The following is an 18,697-nucleotide window of genomic DNA, read 5'->3' as shown; positions in this document are numbered from 1 at the left end:
TGGCTGTGTGCGCGGGAGCCCAGCGCCGCGTGAGGACGGAGGAGGCGCGGCCCTGCCCGCACGGCCCGCCTGCCAGGGGCTGACTCGCAGCCAGGCCCAGGGCATCTTCACACACAGGCGGGCGACTCTCCGGGGCGGCGAGGGAGGCCTGGCGGGGTGGGTCTGGGACCACGAGCTCTCAAGGCTCAGGAAGAGTCGGCCAGCCTCCACCTGGGAACGTTTCCTGAGTGCGCCGCGGCCCATGCCCTGCACCCGGGGCTTAGCAGGACGGCGCGGGGCGGCTGGGCAGAAGAGGCCCTGCCCCGGCCACGGCAGAGGCGCCTTCTAGCCTCAATTGCAAAAGCAAATCTTAAAACGAGCTGCACGATGTAAAGACACGGGACGGAGGAGGGGCTGGACAGGAGGGGTGTCTAGGTGGGGAACCAGACCCCGGGACACACGGAGGGAGGCGCACTCACCATCTCCAGCTCCTTGTGAGCGTCCAAGGCGGTGCACTCTCTCTCAGACCGCTCTTCTGCCCTCTTCAGAATGTTCTAGAGCAGGGAGGGGCTGCATTCATTCTCAGCGTTTCCCACCCTTCTTTCCCTCCCCCTCGCCCTCCTCTTCTCCTTGGCAGCAGTAGCCTGCTGTGCCAGCCCAGCAGCCTGTGTGGCACACAGCGCGTACACACACACACACACACACACACACACACACACACACACACAGCCTCCAGTAGATAGAGGCAGGGGACCGTCAGCCAGGCCATAGAGGTCCTGACCCAGGGCCTCGCGGGTGCAGAGTGACAGCCATAGAGCCAGACTCCTGGGGCTAACCAGGAGGGCCCCCGGCCCGCCGGAGTCACAGGCAGAGACCTCGCAGTGGCTGAGGAGCACTAGTAGACAGCGTCCAGCGGCGAGTCCCCAAGGGCTGCTCTGGGGCGCCTGGGGCCTCCCTCCACTTCCCTGAGGCAGGGCCTGAGCCCCACGGCTGCAGGAAGGTGCTCAGAACATCGCAGGGGTTTCATCAGTATTTGTGGAACACTGCGGCAGGGGCCGGGGGGGGGGGCAGCCAGTACCTGCACCAGCAGCTTGAGGCGTGTGATCCTCTGGAAGGGCAGGATAAGGAAGGAGGAGAAGGGCAGCCCCTTGCACTTGGGGTCCAGCTCCAGCTGCGCAATCAGCTCCCGAAAGGCGGCCTTCTCCTGGCTGGGGACAGACACGCAGGAGTGGTCTCTGGGTGCAGCTCCTTTTTTTTTGCAGTACTGAGGATGGAACCCAGGGGCATTCTACCTCCGAGCTACACCCCCAGCCCTATTGTGTATTCTTTATTTTGAAACAGGGGCTCACTGAATTGCAAAGGGCCTAAGTAGCTGAGGCTGTCCGCGAACCTCGATCCTCCTGTCTCAGCCTCTCGAATGCTGGGCTTACAAGTGTGCCCACCACGCCCGGCTGTGTGGTGTTCTCTCTCTCTCTCTCTCTCTCTCTCTCTCTCTCTCTCCTTTATGGAAAATAAAGTGTGCGTGTATGAATCAAATAACAACAGTGGCTTGCGCAGCCCAGCCATGAAGACTTAAGCAAGATATGTTCTGTGTGGGAGGGCAAGAGCCCCTCGCGTGGCCAGGGATATGAATCAGATACACAATTAGATGATTTCACCCAGCAGGAAGCTGTGCAAGGTAAACCCACGGAGGGAAGGGAGCAGGCAGGCTGGGGACGCGGCCACGTGAGCACGGCTATTTCTGACAGGTGGGCCGGGCGGCGCTGACAAGCTGGGAAGACCGCCGTGGACTGGGCACACGTCGGGCTGGACGCGGCTTGACGTGGCGCACTGAAGGGCCACCGGGGCCCCTGGCTGCCCTGGACGGTACCTATCCGCTAATGCTTGTCTTCTCAATGTTTGACCCTGAAAATGGCGTCCTGACTACCACCAGTTCCAACTCCCAAACACTTAGGCAAAACCCTCAAGTGCCCGGATACTCAGTGACATGCCCACACCCAGCCCCGTGGCTTGGCAGAAAAGCCAGCAAGATGCAGTGTCCAGACGCTCTGCCGACGTCGGCACACACACAGAGACATCTCATCGGCCCTCGAGGCCGGTCCCGCGGCACCTTGACTTCCAGGCCGTGTTCCCAGCGGCCGCGGGGACCGGGGAGGCGAGTGGGGGCCGAGGCGCCCACCGTGGGGCACTCACAGCAGCTGCTTGTACGTCCTCTCCTGGTAGGTCTGGTTGCTGACGTAGGTGATGTACACGGAGAAGTCGTTGGCCGCGTAATGGTACACGATGTCGCACACGTCAGAGATGACGATGTTCTCCTCCATCCGGTGCTCCAGCTCCAGCAGGAACCTGTGACAGGCAGCGGAGGGCTCAGGGCCAGAAAACATCCCCCTGGCTGGGCCGGGCCCGCAGGCCGGCGGGCAGTCTGCACACCTGGCCATATGTGGGTACATCGGGGATTTATGGTCTCATTTTATATGGATCACAGCATTAGGAGGGAGAGAGTGGGAGGCCCCCTCTTCCTCCCTCAGTCCAGACTGTTGTTTGTGGATGGAGTTAGTGACAATGCTGCCTTGCCTCAGGACGGTCCCCTGGGTGGCAGGAGGCCCCCCGGGGCAGGGTGAACCTAGATCAGCCCCATGCCATCCCGTTGAAGCCAGTGGCAGGCACCCGGGGCTTATTACATATGCGTCTCTGCACACATCTGGGATTTTTCCATAGTAAAATATGAATCTATTCAAAATTAAGTGCAGCGGCTGAGGCCGAGGGTCTCGGAGGCACTGGCCCTGGTCAGCCACTGTGTCCAGAACCCACCAGATGGTGCTGTGCACAGAGGAGGAGGGACCACACAGAGGGCAGGTGCCAGTGCGGGGCGGGCACCGCCATGGCACAGAGTGGTCCCCTGGTTGAAGCTGGGGCTGGTCCTGCTGGTCCCTGTATCGCTTTTAGCAGCACAACTCCACGGGCTGCAGGGGCGTGCTGAGCGGGCTTTCATCCTAACCACAGACTGGATCTGTTTCTACTCTGTGGCTGTCTGTTCTGTTCTTCCTCCTCTGCGCTCACCCTGCTTCCTGCAGGCCCAACCATCAGCTGAGTTCCACCACTGTCTCCCAATGGCTGCACAATGCATCCGAGAGAAGGAAGTAGGAATCCAGACCACGTGCTGGCAGAGGGCCTCGGTCGCACGCCTGGAGCGGGGGCCTTGCGGGGCGGCGGACAACCTGCCCAGGGAGGCCCCACCTGCCCAGGGCCCGCCTGAGGGGCGGACTGCAGGGGGCGCTGCGGGCTCTATGCCCTAGGGCCCGGCTCGGCCAGGATGCAACCAGGTGGGCGGTCCCTTCGGCCCACAGCTCAGCGGGCTCTCTGGTGGGAAGGGACCTCAGGGGCGCCCCGGCCACAGGCCAGCGCATGGGGCTCACTACATACTCGACTCTGGGTCGGCACATCTGGGAGGGGGTGGAGATCTTTGGATTTACATGTACACACATACATATAGGTATATATTCATATATATGTATATACGTATATGTGTACATAAATATACACATGGGGGGGCACTAGGGATGGAACCCAGAGGCATTCTACCTCTAAGCTCCACCCCCAGCCTGATTTTCTTTTTTTTAATTTTTTATTGGTGCCTTATATTCATACATCATATTGGGGTAAAGAACTTGTGTGGACAGACATGTACACATCACTGATTTAACCCCTACCCAATTCCCACCCCATCCCTCCGTCCCTTGCTTGGCTAAGTGGTTGACTTCGATATGTTTAAGTACATTTGTGTGTTTTAGAGACCCCCCCCCCCAATTTTATTTCTTATTTTGAAGCAGAGTCTCACTAGGTGGCTGAGGGCCTCGCTAAGTTGCCAAGGCTGGTTTTGAACCTGCGATCCTCCTGTGTCAGCCTCCCAAGTACTGGGATCACAAGCATCCACCACCATGCTTGTTGACTCTGTTTTATCATGGAAAATTCCACACATTTGACAGTGGAGAGGCCCGGTGTGAGAAGCCGACGGGGCCGCCCGCTCACCGCTCACTGACGGCCATGACGTCCAGGACGTTGGAGAAGAGGATGTGCGCCTCGGACGGGTGCAGGATCTTCTTCAGCCGCTCGTTTTCCATGAAGTGGGACACCAGCAGGCTCAGGCTCTTGTAGTAGGAGGCCTCGGAGGTGATCAGCTCAAACATGGCCTGCACCAGGGAGGGGACACAAGGCGGGAGACCTGCGGCCGCTGCCTCGAGCACTCCTGGAGCAGGTGCGGCCACCTGACCCTCAGAGACAGCTGACCAGTGCACGAGGCGCAGTGCTCTGGAATCACACGGAGAAGCTGGGGTCCGAGGAAGAACAAGGATCAGCACTCGGGGCCAGCTGCACACACCAGTGCAAGGGGATCTGGCCCAGGAGTGCTGGTGCAGAGTGGGGAGCCTGCAGGCGGGGGCCCCTTTCTTTTTCTTTTGTGGTACTGCAGATCGAACCCGGGATATTCTAGCTCTGAGCTAAACCTCCAGTCCATCCGTCTGTCCATCTGTCTTTCTCTCTTTCTCTCCTTCCTTCCTTCCTTACTCACTCTTTCTCCTTCTTTCTTCTTTCTTTCTTTCTTTCTTTCTTTCTTTCTTTCTTTCTTTCTTTCTTTCTTTCTTTCTTTCTTTCTTTCTTTCTTTCTTTCTTTCTTTCTGCAGTACTGGGGATGGAGCCCAGGGACATTCTACCTCTGAGCTACACACCCTTACACCCTCAGCCCTAATTCTTATTCTTTCTTTTTTTTTTTTTTTTTTTTTGAGGGTCTGGGGATGAAACCCAGGGGCATTTGACCTCCAAGCTACACCCCTGCCCTATTTTTTATTCTTTATTTTGAAACAGGGTCTCACTAAGTTGCAGGGGGCCTCGCTAAGTAGCTGAGGCTGTCCGCGAACCGCGATCCTCCCGAATGCTGGGATTTCAAGTGTGCACCATCACGCCTGGCCCTATACTTTTATTTTGAAACAGGTTCTCATTAAGTTGCCGAGGCTGGCCTTCAACCTGTGATCCTTCTGTCTCAGCCTCCCAAGGACTGTGATTACAGGTGTGCACCTGGCTGAGATCCCCATTTCTGCATGCTAAGAAAACCCTCCGGAAGGAAACAGGCCATGATGTGGACTCGGGCATCGTCAGGGTGGAGTCTGGGAGTGACTTTTACTCTTTTCATTTTACCTTTCAAGTTGTCTGAAATATGAAGATTGAGCCTATCAAGGGAAGGGGCCAGGATGTAGCTCAGTGGCAAAGCGCCTGCTTTGCAGGTGTTGGTGCTCTGGGTTCGATCCCCATTAAAAAAAAAAAAGACAAAAAAAAAAAGAACCCCTTTTTTTTAAAAAAAAAAAGCTAAAAAGGCAGGCATGGTAGCACACTCTTGTGATCCCAGTACTTGGGAGGCTAAGACAGGAGGATAATAGGTTCGAGGACAGCCTCAGCAAGCAGTGAGACTCCAACCCAGTGAGGTCCTATTTCAAAATAAAAATAAAAATAGGGCTGGGAGTGTAGCTAGGAGGTTAGAATGCCTCTGGGGGTTAATCCCCAGTACAAAAAAAAAAGCCTATATTTTTTTCAAGATTTGAATTTATAATGTAATAAAACATCAACAAGGCAATTTTCATTTTAAAAAAGAAGACATCCATAATCCAACAAGCTTTTCTGAGGTGCCTTGACTCTATACCACGGTTATTTCCAGCTTACAAAAGCTACGAGCAGCAAAACTGCAGCCATGGCGCCTGCGGTCCTTCTGCCAGCGGCGGCAGCCCTGGCCTCCTTCCTCCCTGCTTCCGCCCCCTGGGACCCGCTGGGATGTCCCAGCCTTCCTGTCCCGGGTGTGCAGGGCCCTGGAGGGAAGGGTAATGGGGAGAACTGCAGCCCCCAGGAAAGCTAGGCCCATGTCCCAGCTCTCAGAACCCGCACGAGTGACCTTGTTTGGAAAAAGGGTCTTTGTGCATGCAATGGAATTGAGGATCTTGTGTGTGTGTGTGTGTGTGTGTGTGTGTGTGTGTGTGTGTGGTACTGGGGGTGGAACCCAGGGGCTTTTCTACCTCCAGGCTCTATATACTCCCAGACCTATTTTATACTTTATTTGGAAACAGGGTCTCACTGAGTTGCCGAGAGCCTCACTCAGTAGCTGAGGCTGGCTTCGAACCTGTGCGATCCTCCTGTCTCAGCCTCCCAAGCGCGGGGATTACAAGCGTGCGCCACCACACCTGAGCTACACCCATGCCACCCAGTGTGTGGGAATTTGCTAAGGCAGCCACAGGGAGGGCGGGGCAGGGGATCGTGGGGCTCCGCCCCCCCAGCCCTGCCAGCTGCAGCTCCCAGGTCGGGAAGGGAGGGGGGGAGGGAGGGGCTTCGTATGCTGTCTCATGTAATCTTCAAGGTCCCCCCAGGAGGTGCAGACGCCCCTTTTCATTTGAAGGAAGCGGGTGCAGAGGTGAGGTACCGTCTCCACGCATGCACCCCAGGGCTCTCCCTGGCCAGGCCTGATCCGCACACCGGGCTGCACAAAGCCGTGGTTACCGTGTTGCAATCACAGGACCCGCCACCCCCAGCCACGCAGCAGCCTGCAGGACCGTTAAGGGGAGGGGCAGATTTGCAAGTTGAGAATGTCCTGCTTCAGCGGCAGGCGGGTGCGGGGACAGAGCTCCAGTCGGCCCTGGCCACCAGGTGGCCCCTGACCAGGGTCAGGAGGGCTGAGAGGCCGACAGGAGCCCGGGGCCCCTCACGCCTGTCCTCATGACCCCACTGCCTGGTTACTAAAACAACAGCCACGCGAAGCACATGGCCCGGGCTCCCAGCGGCGGGACTGTAGTCCAGCACTGACCTCGGGTGGGCCCAACTGGCACAGATGACACCATGCTGTGTGAGAAGATTCTGGAAGCTTCTCTGCTATGGATGCTGCCAGAGTCTCCCTCTCCTCCTGCTCAATTTAATTTTCTCAAGAAAGTGTCAAGCCCTCGCCATTCCCGAGCTCCAAGCACATACAACTAGCAAAACGGATGCAGATGGGCATCAAGATATGGGGGTGGGCCCGGCGTCGTTGCGCATGCTTGTAATCCCAGTATTTGGGAGGCTGAGATGGGAGGATCGCGGTTTGAGGACAGCCTCACCTACTTAGTAAGGCCCTTTGCAACTCAGTGAGACCCTGTTTCAAAACTAAAGAGACTAAAAAATAGGGCTGGGGGTGTAGCTCGGAGGTAGAATGCTCCTGGGCTCCATCCCAAGTACTGAAGAAAAACGGGGGGGGGGGAGGTGGGACACCGGCCCTGCCCAAACCACAGTGTGTCTATCGTACTTGCCACCCTGCAGGATACCTGTCAGAGACACTCCTGTTACACACACATGCGCCACACTGGCCCGGTTCCGCCCAGTCCCCGGCCAGCGGCATCTTGGCCCTGGTGTCGTGGGGGACGGGGTGGCGGGCAGCTGGGCCTGCCCTTCGCAGCCGCACGCAGCAGGCTTTGGCCTGTCCACGGGGACCGGCGCTGGGGGGCTGCTTGCCCCGCTCACCCCTCATCCATTTAGAGTTGGTTAGTCATCTGCGAGCTGGCCTCGAACGTCACATTCTTTGCCACACAGACGCAGTCGTATGCCCCCCCCTCCTCAGGCATGGCCGTCAGGAGCCAACCAGACCTGGCCCGGCTGCCCCTCCTCACTCATCCCTCCACCGGAGCCACAGACACTTGCGACACCCGCTGCTGCATGTGTTGGGCTGAGTGCCCAGCCCAGTGAGGACAGGGCACTGTCCCTGCCTTCGTGGCTCACATCCTGGGGGGGTGAGACCAGGCCCTGAGAGGCCAAGGAGCAGCGGAAAGGTGGGAGTGGGGGGTGGGGTGAGCGTGGCGCGCTACTGGGGTGAGTACGGGTCACGGGTCCCTCCTATTCAAGCCCGCAGCTCCCGCAGCCGAGTCCAGCCGGGCGGCATGGTGCGTCCCGGGGGTGGCTGCTCTGTGAGCCCTCGCTGCCGGGAATCGTCTCCCTCAGGGAATGCTCAGTTAGACTGACCCAAATTCATGAATCACAGCTGGGGCCCCGAGTGGCGTGCTCAGCTGTTGACGACCATCTGATATCTGCCAATTATCCCGTGACGCGCCTGTGTTTTTCCACCACGGCTATGACTGAGCCTGTCCTCGCCCTGGATTCCCGGTGAAGAGTAAAATCCAGTCACTCCTGGACGTTTCGTGTGTGTGTGTGTGTGTGTGTGTGTGTGTGTGTGTGTATGAGTCCAGGTGGCCTGGCCCTCGTTAGGCTGAGACACGGCTGGCGTCCACTGTGGGCAGCTGGGCAGCGGGGAGGCCTTGGCGGGGGGCAGCTGACCAGCTTTGCTGCCACAGTGACAACCGCTCAATCCTACCAGCCTCAGTTTCCAAACTTGTGAGGCAGACACGCGAAGCAGCGGGAATTGGCCTGACTGGTGTCTGGGCTCTGCCAGAGCGACAAGGGGCCCGTCCTAGGAGGCGACATTGGGACTGAGCTCAAAGGGTGACGAAAGCCCGTTCTCAGGAGTCTGGCACCCACAGAGGGACAGCAGCAGTGGAGGGCCTCGTAGAGCCAGGTCTCCCCCAGTGGGAGAGAGGCCCGCCAGCTCTGCGCCCTGCTGGACACCACTGGCGCCCTCAGAACCAAGCTGCCACCAGGGAGGGGGAGCAGGACTGAGGCTGGGTTGGTGGGACCCCAAATGCAGCACAGCACAGTGCTGGCGGGGGCAAGGGTGCCCGGTGGCCTTAGACTGGCCAGGCGCCCGAGCAACGTCCACCGGGACCACCCTGATTACATAACGTGTTTAAGAAACAGAGGCAGCCAGGCGCGGTGGTGCACGCCGGCAGACCCAGTACTTGGGAGGCTGAGAGGGGTGGTCAGCGGGTTCGAGGCCAGCCGCAGCAATTTAACAAGATCTTGTTCAAAAAATAAATAAAGGCTGGGGATGTAGCTCAAAGTTTGTAAAATGTCCCTGGATTCAATCCCTAGTATAAAAACAATAACAAAATAGGAGGAAAGGAGGGGGGAAGGAGGGAGAGAAGGAAAAAGAAACAGAAAACTTCTGATCTGTCAGCAGAGGGAGATGGAGGAAAGGAAGCAGGAGTGTCAGAAAATGCCCCGGAACCAGAACCCGCCGGCAGGAGGGTGCACACCAGCGCCTCACTGGAGGGCGTGACCCGCGCCTCCGGTCCGCAGCGCGGCCTGTGTGTCACTTGCCCATCTCCACCCTCCCGTGGCTGCTGCTCCCCTCTGGGCAGTCGCCTCCATCTCAGCCACTTCCCTGCCTGGTCCTGGGGCTCTCCCGGGCCTAGGATGGGAGATTTGGCTTCCCTGACCTTGGCCGTAACAGGTGACTTCTGTCTTGGCTGTCTGTGAGTCCTGACTCACCCTAAACCTCTGTAGGGCTTGGAAGAAGAGCTGGACCATAGACTGAGCCACCCAGTGTTTGGCTGACTCTTCCCCTCTGCACAGCCAGAGAACAAAAGCAGCCTACCCCCAGGGTCCCAGGACCCCCCATCCCTCAGGGCCAGTTCTTCTCAGACAGTGGCCCATCTGAGGGGCCTGGGCTGAGTTCCATCTGCTCCCCTCACGGGCCTCAGGCAGCCGGTATCTCCCCACAGGTTACAGACCCAAGGTGCCCAGATCCACAGCTGAGGTCCCAAAGACCAACCCTGCTGGGCCTCCAGCCTCCCAAACTAAGAAAACAAACAGCTACTGTTCAGCCCGCAGCAGCGCTAAGGTACCGCCTGATCTCCCACCCGCCCCAGGAACCCCGTTCTTCATCCTCGTCCTGGAGGAAGCAGAGTCAGAGATGTCCTAAGCGTCAGCCAGGCCAAAAGGAGGAGGCTGGCATTTTTCAGTGTGGTCCTCCAGGGTCCCACAGGTGTCAGGAACGGTGCAGATTCCCAGGCCCCCAACAACCTGTCTTTTAAGCAGATGTCCACATCGGGGCCGAACACAGTGCGCAGGGCTGGGCTGGGGTCCCGAGCCTCAGCAAGGGCGTCTGTCCCTTACACTTGCTGCCCTGAGCCTAGGGCGTGAGGCACATGCCCAGCCCGACCTGTCTCTGCATTTGCTGCTACTAAACCAACGGCCGGGCCCACGTAGATGACCAAGAGCAGGGATTCGGTTCCCACAGCTCCGGGAAGCCTCAAGCGCGGGCTGGCACCTGTGAGCGCGGCCTGTGTGCGGAGAGGGAAGGGGGCACCGGCTCCTCTCAGGGACCCACTCCCACCACGATGAGCCCACTCCCCTGGAACGGCCTCAGTCCTCTCTGCGGGCCCTGCCTGCACGGCCTCGTCGCCTCTTCAGTGTCCCAGCTCTCCGCGTGGCTGCGCTGGGGACCGGTTTCCAGCACAGGCACTTGGGGCAGATGTTGGTGCTTTGGCCCGGATGAAGGCGAGGACACAGAGCCCTCAGAGCCAGGATGCCGAGGGTCTGGGTCTCTCCTCGAGCCGTAGAGGCGGCGGGACGCTGCCCACTGACGCGGCCACTGACCCACTGTCCAGGCTCTGTGTCCCAGGGTGCTGGTGGTGGTTATGGCAGTGACCTCAGCCTGGGGGACTGGCCTTAGCTCAAGGTGCTGACCCTCTGCACACACAGACCCAGGGCTGGGGCCGCCATGCCAGCAGGGGAAGGGCAGGGGCAGAAGAAGGTGCCCGGTGGCACCACTGCCTCCGGCCCCCAGAGACCTTTTCCTGCCAGCAGCTGCTGCCGGGGTGGACTCTGCCCTGCCAAACTCCCTTCTTGCTTTGTCATGAAGGCGGCAGAGCTGTCCCTTCTTAAAGCTGGCGCAGGCCCAAGGTACACAGAGTGCCTTGAGAACGCCCTCTGATTAGGCAGAAACCCCTCAAAGCTAGTACCATGGGAAGCTGGCGCCCGGAGCCCGAGCCTCCACTCCTGGGGCAGAGGCTGTAGTGACTTCAGGAGACCGCCAGCAGGGCGGCGCCAGAGAGCGCAGCAGGAACCGCAAAGGCGCCCTGGCCAGGGTCCCGGACGCGTGCCAAGGCTCGCCTGCCCCACGTGAAGGGGTTAACTACCTCCGGAGCTGCCGTGGGATGGGGTCATGCTTTAAACGCAGCCCTAGGGTGCAGGAGCTGGGGGCCCGCAGTCCCCCACTACACAGCAATCCAAACCCAAGCCTCAGGAGGCTCTCCTGCCAGAGGGCCCAATCGTTAGGTTTTTGAAAGATGACTTGGTCAACAAAATAATCTGCAAACATTCACACACTAAAATGGGCACAATAAAAATTACATATAGCCTCACTCATAGCAAGAAAAGTGCAGACTGCAACCAATTGCAACCAATAACAAGCTATCATTTTTCACCTAGCAGATGAGTGAAGATAAAATTGCTGGGTAATGCACCCCAATGGTGCTGGGCTAGAGGTCACGACACTTAAAAGCAGTTTAACCTGTAACCCAGCACTTCACTTAACTGCTCTATCCCTGCAGCATTCCGCTGTGAGCATGCTCAGTCTTTTAGGATCTAAAATAATGCAGCAGAGCCGGGCGTGGTGGCGCACGCTTGGAATCCCAGCGCTTGGGAGGCAGAGACAGGAGGAGCGCACAGGTTCGAAGCCAGCCTCAGCTACTTAGTGAGGCTCTCAGCAACTTAGTGAGACCCTGTTTCCAAAAGTATAAAAAGGGTCTGGGAGTATAGCCCCGAGGTTGAAAAGCCCCTGGGTTTCACCCCCAGTACCATTAAATAAATCAATAATGCTGCAGCGAATGTCCTTGACACATGACATTTCTAATTCTAAATGTCTTTTGAAGAGCACTGGGTGAATTTCCATACACCTAATGCTTACTTTATGGAACATGTAAATAAGGGAGCCCCAGAAAGCTGCAAAAATCGGGCTGATATGGAGACACGGCAAATGCTTTGCTAAGTGGAGGGAAAAGCAAGGCTCAGAACAGTGTACACAGAAGCTTAACACCTGCGCATCAAGTGTGAATGTGCACATATGTACACACACAACAAGACGCGCGTCTGAGGAGGGGGCTGGCACGCCGGGCCTGGGGCGGGAGGGACTTCCTTTCAACTGCAGATACTTTAGCTCCTTTTGAACTTTATATCAGATGCATAAATTATTTATCCGAAAGATTAATTTAAAAATGAAAGTGCTCCTTGGCTGCTCTGTTGAAGGGTTATTGGTCCTTGCTTTCTAAGCAGCCCATGAGACACCTGGTGCTTTAGTGATGGCCATGCCCCACCATCAGAGCAGGGCCAGAACTTCTCTGCCCCTTCCTAGCTTAGGACTCATTTGCTCAATTATTAGGGTTTATCCTAAGGAGAGAAATATGTGACCAATGAGCAAATTACATAAAACCACAAGTGAAGTTGTGTGTGCCCTTTTTATTTTGAAACGGTCGCACTAGGCTGTTGAGGGTCTTACTAAGTTGCTGAGGCTGTCCTCCAATCCAATCTGTGATTAGCCTGTCTCAGCCTCCCAAGTACAGAAACTACAGGTGTCTACACCACTGTATCTGGCCAGTTTAAGTTTTTTTATTCTTTTTTTTTTTTTTTTTTTTTTTTTGGTTTGTTTTTTGCAGGTCTGGAGATAGAACCCAGGGGCATTTGACCTCCGAGCTACACCCCCCGCCCTATTTTTTATTCTTTATTCTGAAAAAGGGTCTCACTAAGTTGCAGAGGGCCTAAGTAGCTGAGGCTGTCCGCAAACCGCAACCCTCCAGAATCAGCCTCTCAAATGCTGGGATTACAAGTGTGTGCCACTATGCCCGGCTTAAGTTTTTTTTTTTTTTTTTTAAATAAAAGTTCATCATATTAAGGGGCATGGTAGCAGACACTTGCAATCCCACCACTTGGGAGGCTGAGACAGGAGGATCGTGGTTCGTGGACAGCCTCAGCTACTACTTAGTGAGGCCTTTTGCAACTCAGTGAGACCTTGTTTCAAAATAAAGAATAAAAAATAGGGCTGGGGGTATAGCCTGGAAGTAGAATGCCCCTGGGTTCCATCCTCAGTACCGCAAAAGAAAAAAGAAAAAAGAAAAAAAAATCTTGAGTAATTTCCCTCTAAAAGTTTACTTTTTTTTGCGTGTGTGGGAGAGGAATACCTTTAAGTTCCAGGTTGTGAAGACACTTTGAGAAACAAAATGCAAGTGATTTCAGCGGCTGAGCAGACTGTGCAGGTGACACTGGGTCCCCTCCCTTCTCATCCCCCAGCAGGACCAGGCCCGGTCCTGTTTCGGCATGCCGGGGCCTTGCAGCCACCACCCAGCACCAGCTGGCAGGCCGCCCCAGCTGGTACCTGTGTGTCCCTGTCCCCCTGGAGATACTCAAAACGTCCCTCCCCGCTCACCCTTCCGGTTCTGCATGCCTGCCGCCAAGGCCAGGGCACCAGGCCGGGTCATCTTGGACCTGCACAGAGAGGGTCGTGGAGAAGATGGAGTCAGCCCACCGTGCCTCCCTTGCCCTTCATACGTCAGAGGCACGGGGAGGCCCTGTGAAGAGCTGCCCCTGGGGGTGGCAGCCCACCCTCGATGTCCTTTCGGGACAATCTGTGTTGCGTCCCTTCCCACTGCTTCCTGGAAAAGCCCCCGCCTCGGAACATCTACCCCTTCCACACTTCCTCCTCCCTGAGCTTTTCATCTGAAGATACTTCAGTTACTTTCCAAACTGTCGTGTTCTTGGTGACCAAAAAGCCTCAGAGGAGAGCGGGAACTAAGCTTCAGACTAGTTAGAAAACAGAAGCTGAACACAGACAGTCCTGCACGGCAGCCTTCCCGTCGCAGCCAGCTGGCTTCACCTCTCAAAGGAGGGAGGCATACTATTTTCTTCCTAATTCCTAATTCTTCCACGGTGAAGACTCCGGCCTAACAAAAGACCATCCTCGTGGGCATCACGTGGACGTGAACAGGCTCCACCCGGACCTGCCGCCTCGGGCTGAAGAGCTGAGGACCTGGCCGCGCCCCGGCCGCGAGCTGCCCGGCTGCCTCTGGCTTCATCACGTGCAGCCACAGAAGGCGCCATACACAAGTCACTGATGGGGAACATGAGCCTGGATGCTTTCAAGTGCTGTGTCCACAATCAAAACTGAAAGCTCGCCGGGCGTGGTGGCGCACGCTTGTAATCCCCGCGTTTGGGAGGCAGAGGCAGGAGGATCGTACAGGTTCGAAGCCAGCCGCGCATGCGCTGGTTTAGGAGACCCTGTTTCCAAATAAAAATGTAAAAATAGGTCTGGGAGTGTAGCCCCGAGGTAGAAGGGCTTCCAGGAACCCCAGTACCAAAAAAAAAAAAACAAAAAAAAAAACAAAACTGAAAGCTCGCATTAAGGTCTTTAAAATAAACATAAGGGGTCAATTCTAAAAGCTCCGAGCAAGACACACAAGAGGCTGTAGATCTGAGCTATCTACCACTGAATGTGACCACACAGCTTCAGTTAGAGTGGTCTCATTTACACTCATTCCCTCCTCCTCCTCCTCCTCCTCCTCCTCCTCCTCCTCCCCCCCCCGCCCCCCGGAGATTGAAGCCAGGGGCATTTAACCTCCAAGCTACTCCCCCAGACCTTTTAAAAAAATGTTTGATTTTGAAATAGGGTTTGCTGGGTTGCCGAGGCTGGCCTTGAACCTGCAACCATCTCAGCCGCCCATCATTTATTCTTTACGTGTCATCTGTGTGGCGTCCCAGCTGATAACTTTTTGCCTAACCTCAGGTTACGCAGATTTTCTCCTAAAGGTTTTGCATTAAAATTTAGACCTACAATCCACTTGAGTTAATTTTCATAGATATGTCGTCTCTATTTATACATACATGTATATGCCTTCTCTCTCTCTCTACATACGTGGTCTTTCTCTGTATGTAATCTCCCTATATGTCAACTGTGATTGTGGATTTTAAGATATTTGTATGTATATGTGCTGTCATTTTCAGATTTGGTTATCACTATTGTACAGCTTCAAGTAACCTGTGTCTCTCCCTCTTTTCCATGCTCTCGACCAGGGGTCAGCAAACTGCGGCCCACGAGCTGGCCACCTGCGGTGGAAGAAGGGTTTTCCTGGAACACAGCCGCATTCATCCCTTTCCCCGCTGTCCATGGCTGCGTCACACTGTAACAGCGAGTGGAATGGTCTGACAGAGACACCGCCGCCTGCAAATTCTGGCCCTTTAAAAAAGTTTGCCGACCTCTGTTCTAGCACCACGTGGCTAGCTACATGGACGCTAGTGTAGAATGAGCTGAACTGAACATTCAGATCCGTGGTTGAATGAGCGACGTTCCCAGGCGGCTGGTGACCACGGAGGCACAGCCGCAGGACCTGCCCATCACTGTGGGACGTGCGCTGCTGAGACGGGTCATCCTGCACCTGAACATCGCTTACCTGCCAGGTTTTTGATACATTTTCCTGCTTTTAACATCTTTCTTTAAATTTTTTAATTAATTAAGTTTCAAACCAACTAATTTAATTAACTAAAATTAAATTAACTAAGAGCTGGGGCGAGGTCTCACTATGTTGGTCTGGAAGTCCTGGGCCCGAGCGATCCTCCTGCCTCAGCCCCGTGAGCAGCTGGAGACAGGAAAACTCCACCGTGCCTGGCTAAAATGTTTGTTTGGGGTCAGTTTTTGGTAGCTTGTGATTTCCTAGAAAGTCTCTCAGGGCTTCTGCAGCCTCCTCTTGGGTTTCTGTCGCCGCTTCTCTCCTCAGGAGGGTGCTGGGGTGGGGGGTCTTCTCTGAGCATTCCGCAGGATTTGAAATTTAGCCCCGCGCCTCCCATCACACTGAAGTAGTCTGTTATTGTAAAATTTATTCTCCCAGCTCCACAGAAACATGCCTGATTTGATGTTGCGATAGTAGCGATTTTTTAATTTGTCTAGCTGCATTGCAGCAAGAGATTATGGTCTGTGCAACTTCAGTAGCTACGTAAGGAGCCCTCCTTCGTGGCTTGAGATCCGCCATTTTTCGGTGGTGTGCTCGGCCACCTCCGGCCAGTGGCCCGGGGCGGACAGCACAGCTGCAGACAGGGTGCAGCGTGGATTCGTCCCATCGACCTAGCTGTCCTTGCACGGGTCCGTGTGTCCCGTGCGCGGGCACTGTGAGGTCTGACTGTGAGGCCTGGCTAGAGAATCCTGAGATCAAGGGAATCCAGGAAGAGCAGTAAAGTAAGAAACCGCCTCTGATCAGCCCCCGCCCCCAGCCCCACAAGTTGAGCTGTTCTGGCCCGGTGTCGAGCCCACCGATGGGAGAAATACACGACTGCTTTGCTCTCCCTGTCCTAACGCCCCATCAAAAGCCCCAAGTCCGCCGGGCGTGGGGGCGCACGCTTGCAATTCCAGTATTTGGGAGGCTGGGACGGGAGGATCTCAGGCTCGCGACCAGCCTCAGCTACTTAGTGAGGCCCTCTGCAGCTTAGTAGATCTTGTTTCAAAATAAAGAATAAAAAATAGGGCTGAGGTGTAGCTTGGAGGCAGAATGCCCCTGGGTTCTATCCTCAGTATGGAAAAAAAAATAAAGCCCCAACTCTGTGAGGAAGTGGGCTCCGGCGCTCCCCCAGTCAGTTGCCTCTTTTCAGGTTTTATTCCAGAATAAAATCTGCTCCTGCTGCAGAGCTGTGATCTCTGCGCCCGTGTCTCCAGACTCTCCCGCAGCAGAGCGTGGCGGGCTGGGAGCCCCGGCCCTCGTTTCTGGTAGATCCTGCCTGACTCTAGGCGCCAGTCCCCACCCAGGACCTCTTGAGCTCGGCCTCCCTGATCCTGAAACAACGTCAGAAGACCAGGCTTAAATAAAAGATGGGTAGATTTTCTAAAAAAAGAATTAGCAAAACAAGCTTTTGATGAAGACAGAGGACAGCAACAGAGTGAGCAGGTGAGTTGGCCGGGTCAGGACTGGGCCCAGGCTCGCCGTCGCCGCTCCTCTGGTCCCCACAGCTGCGCGGAGGTGGCTTTGGGGTGTCCGCGTCCCGGGGTGAGCTCGGGAGTGGGTGGGTGGCCCTCCCGCAGTCCTGCCTGGCTGTCATTCACAAGAGGTGGACTCCTCGCTTCCCAGACACCCGAGGTGCGGCCACCTGACCTTGCTTCCCGCCTCCACAGCTACGAGCTAAAGAAACCTCTTCTCTTCACAAGTCGCCCGGCCTCAGGTACAATGATAGCAACAGAAAACGGGCTACATCACCTCTACTTATACAGAAGGTGACCGAGGCACAGAGGCACTGCACGGCTTGCCCAAGGTCACACAGCCAAGAAGTAGTGGAACTGAGAATCAGCACCTAGATGGCTCTTGGGTAACGTCTATCATTTCCCCTATACCTACTGTAGGAGAAAACGTTTGAAAATATATAAAAAAGATTAATATCTAGATTGTGAAACAACTGCAAATAAGTCAGAAAATCAACACAACCCAATAGAAGCAGGGTGTGGTAGTGCACGCTTGTAATCCCAGCATTGGGGAGGCTGAGACAGGAGGACCGTGGTCTGAGGACAGCCTCAGCTACTTAGTGAGGCCCTTTGCAACTCAGTGAGACCCTGTTTGAAAATAAAGAATAAAAAATAGGGCTGGGAGCCGGGCATTGTGGTGCACGCCTGTAATCCCCGCGCTTGGGAGGCAGAGACAGGAGAGTCACGCAGGTTTGAAGCCAGCCGCGCGCGCTGGCTTAGGAGACCCTGTTTCCAAATAAAAATGTAAAAATAGGTCTGGGAGTGTAGCCTGGAGGTAGAAGGGCTTCCAGGAACCCCAGTACCACCAAAAAAAAAAAAAAAAAATAGGGCTGGGGTGTAGCTCAGAGGTAGAATGCCCCTGGGTTCCATCCCCAGTACTGGTGGGAAAAAACTCACTAGAGAGCCTAGAGAGCCAGACCCAGACCAGAGCAGCCGAGTGATGATAAAGAAATGGAAGGAGCAAGTGAACACAGAGCTGCTGAGCTGCGAGCGCGAGGACGGCAGGCCAGAGCAGGGCAGGGTGCTTGGCCGACATGGACACAGGGGGAGAAGACAAAGCGGATGACGGAGGAGCGAGGGAGAGACGGCGACGGCTGAGAGAGGGTGAAATCTCCCCCTGACAAGACGCTTGGGCCAGCAGCGGCTGCAACTTGGGCAGGCAGGGGAGGAATTTGGGATCTTTGCACACACACATAATGAGGTACTTTGGGAACAGGATCCAGGTCTAAGCATGGAGTTCGTTTGCATTCCATTAACTCTTTGTATTCACGGGCTACGGGTAATTTTATTTAAAGTACTTTTTATTTTGGGTATCTAGAGTCCATATTCCATATTAGAATAGATTTTTTCTGAAAAATAAATATATAAATATATGATAGTTTCACCTAAAAAAAAAAAGAAAAAAAATATTCTCTGGTAAGAAAGAAAGCAAAAAGAAATATTGAAATGTCATCTTTAAGTTATCAAAAGCTTGGTATCAGACAAATGAAACTGTTATGTGAGATTATCATTTTTAATTTTGGATAAATTGCTATAATACTAGATGTCAACCACTAAGCCAAGCATGGGAGGGAGGGATGGGGAGAGAATGGGGTGGGGTTCGGGTGGGGGCTGACTGGGCGATGTGTGCATGTCTGTCTACAAAAGTTTTTTTGTATCCCACTATGATCTATGAATACAGAGCAACAATAAAAAATTAAAAAAAAACAAAAACAAATAAAGTACTTTTTACTAACTTTACTCATGAAACAAAGTTTTATGGTGTATATTTTGGAGCTTTTCTGGTTTCAAATGTTTGGGTTAGGGTCGTGTGGTCTGTACTGACTTATTTTTGGG

The 18,697-nt window shown here is 55.0% G+C and overlaps 1 protein-coding gene across 2 annotated transcripts in view; it reads right to left on the bottom strand.

The window, feature by feature from the left end:
• NGEF (neuronal guanine nucleotide exchange factor) overlaps nt 1-18,697 on the bottom strand; it is a gene marked incomplete at both ends in the record, with an annotated part of 35,817 nt that overhangs the window by 5,393 nt on the left and 11,727 nt on the right. Inside the window, 5 exons of one of the 2 annotated variants that reach the window (XM_080719919.1) lie at nt 459-533; nt 1,058-1,187; nt 2,173-2,325; nt 4,009-4,287; nt 14,365-14,435. In XM_080719919.1, the coding sequence (XP_080576045.1) occupies nt 459-533; nt 1,058-1,187; nt 2,173-2,325; nt 4,009-4,287; nt 14,365-14,435 (708 nt within the window). The remainder of the gene's footprint in view (nt 1-458; nt 534-1,057; nt 1,188-2,172; nt 2,326-4,008; nt 4,288-14,364; nt 14,436-18,697) is intronic. The other variant, XM_080719920.1, reaches the window with a different exon arrangement.

This window comes from Muscardinus avellanarius (assembly GCF_963383645.1).
Source record: "Muscardinus avellanarius genome assembly, chromosome: 2".
Taxonomy (NCBI): domain Eukaryota; kingdom Metazoa; phylum Chordata; class Mammalia; order Rodentia; family Gliridae; genus Muscardinus; species Muscardinus avellanarius.
Note: the sequence above shows the minus strand (reverse complement) of the source record. Positions and strands in the feature narration are given on the sequence as shown.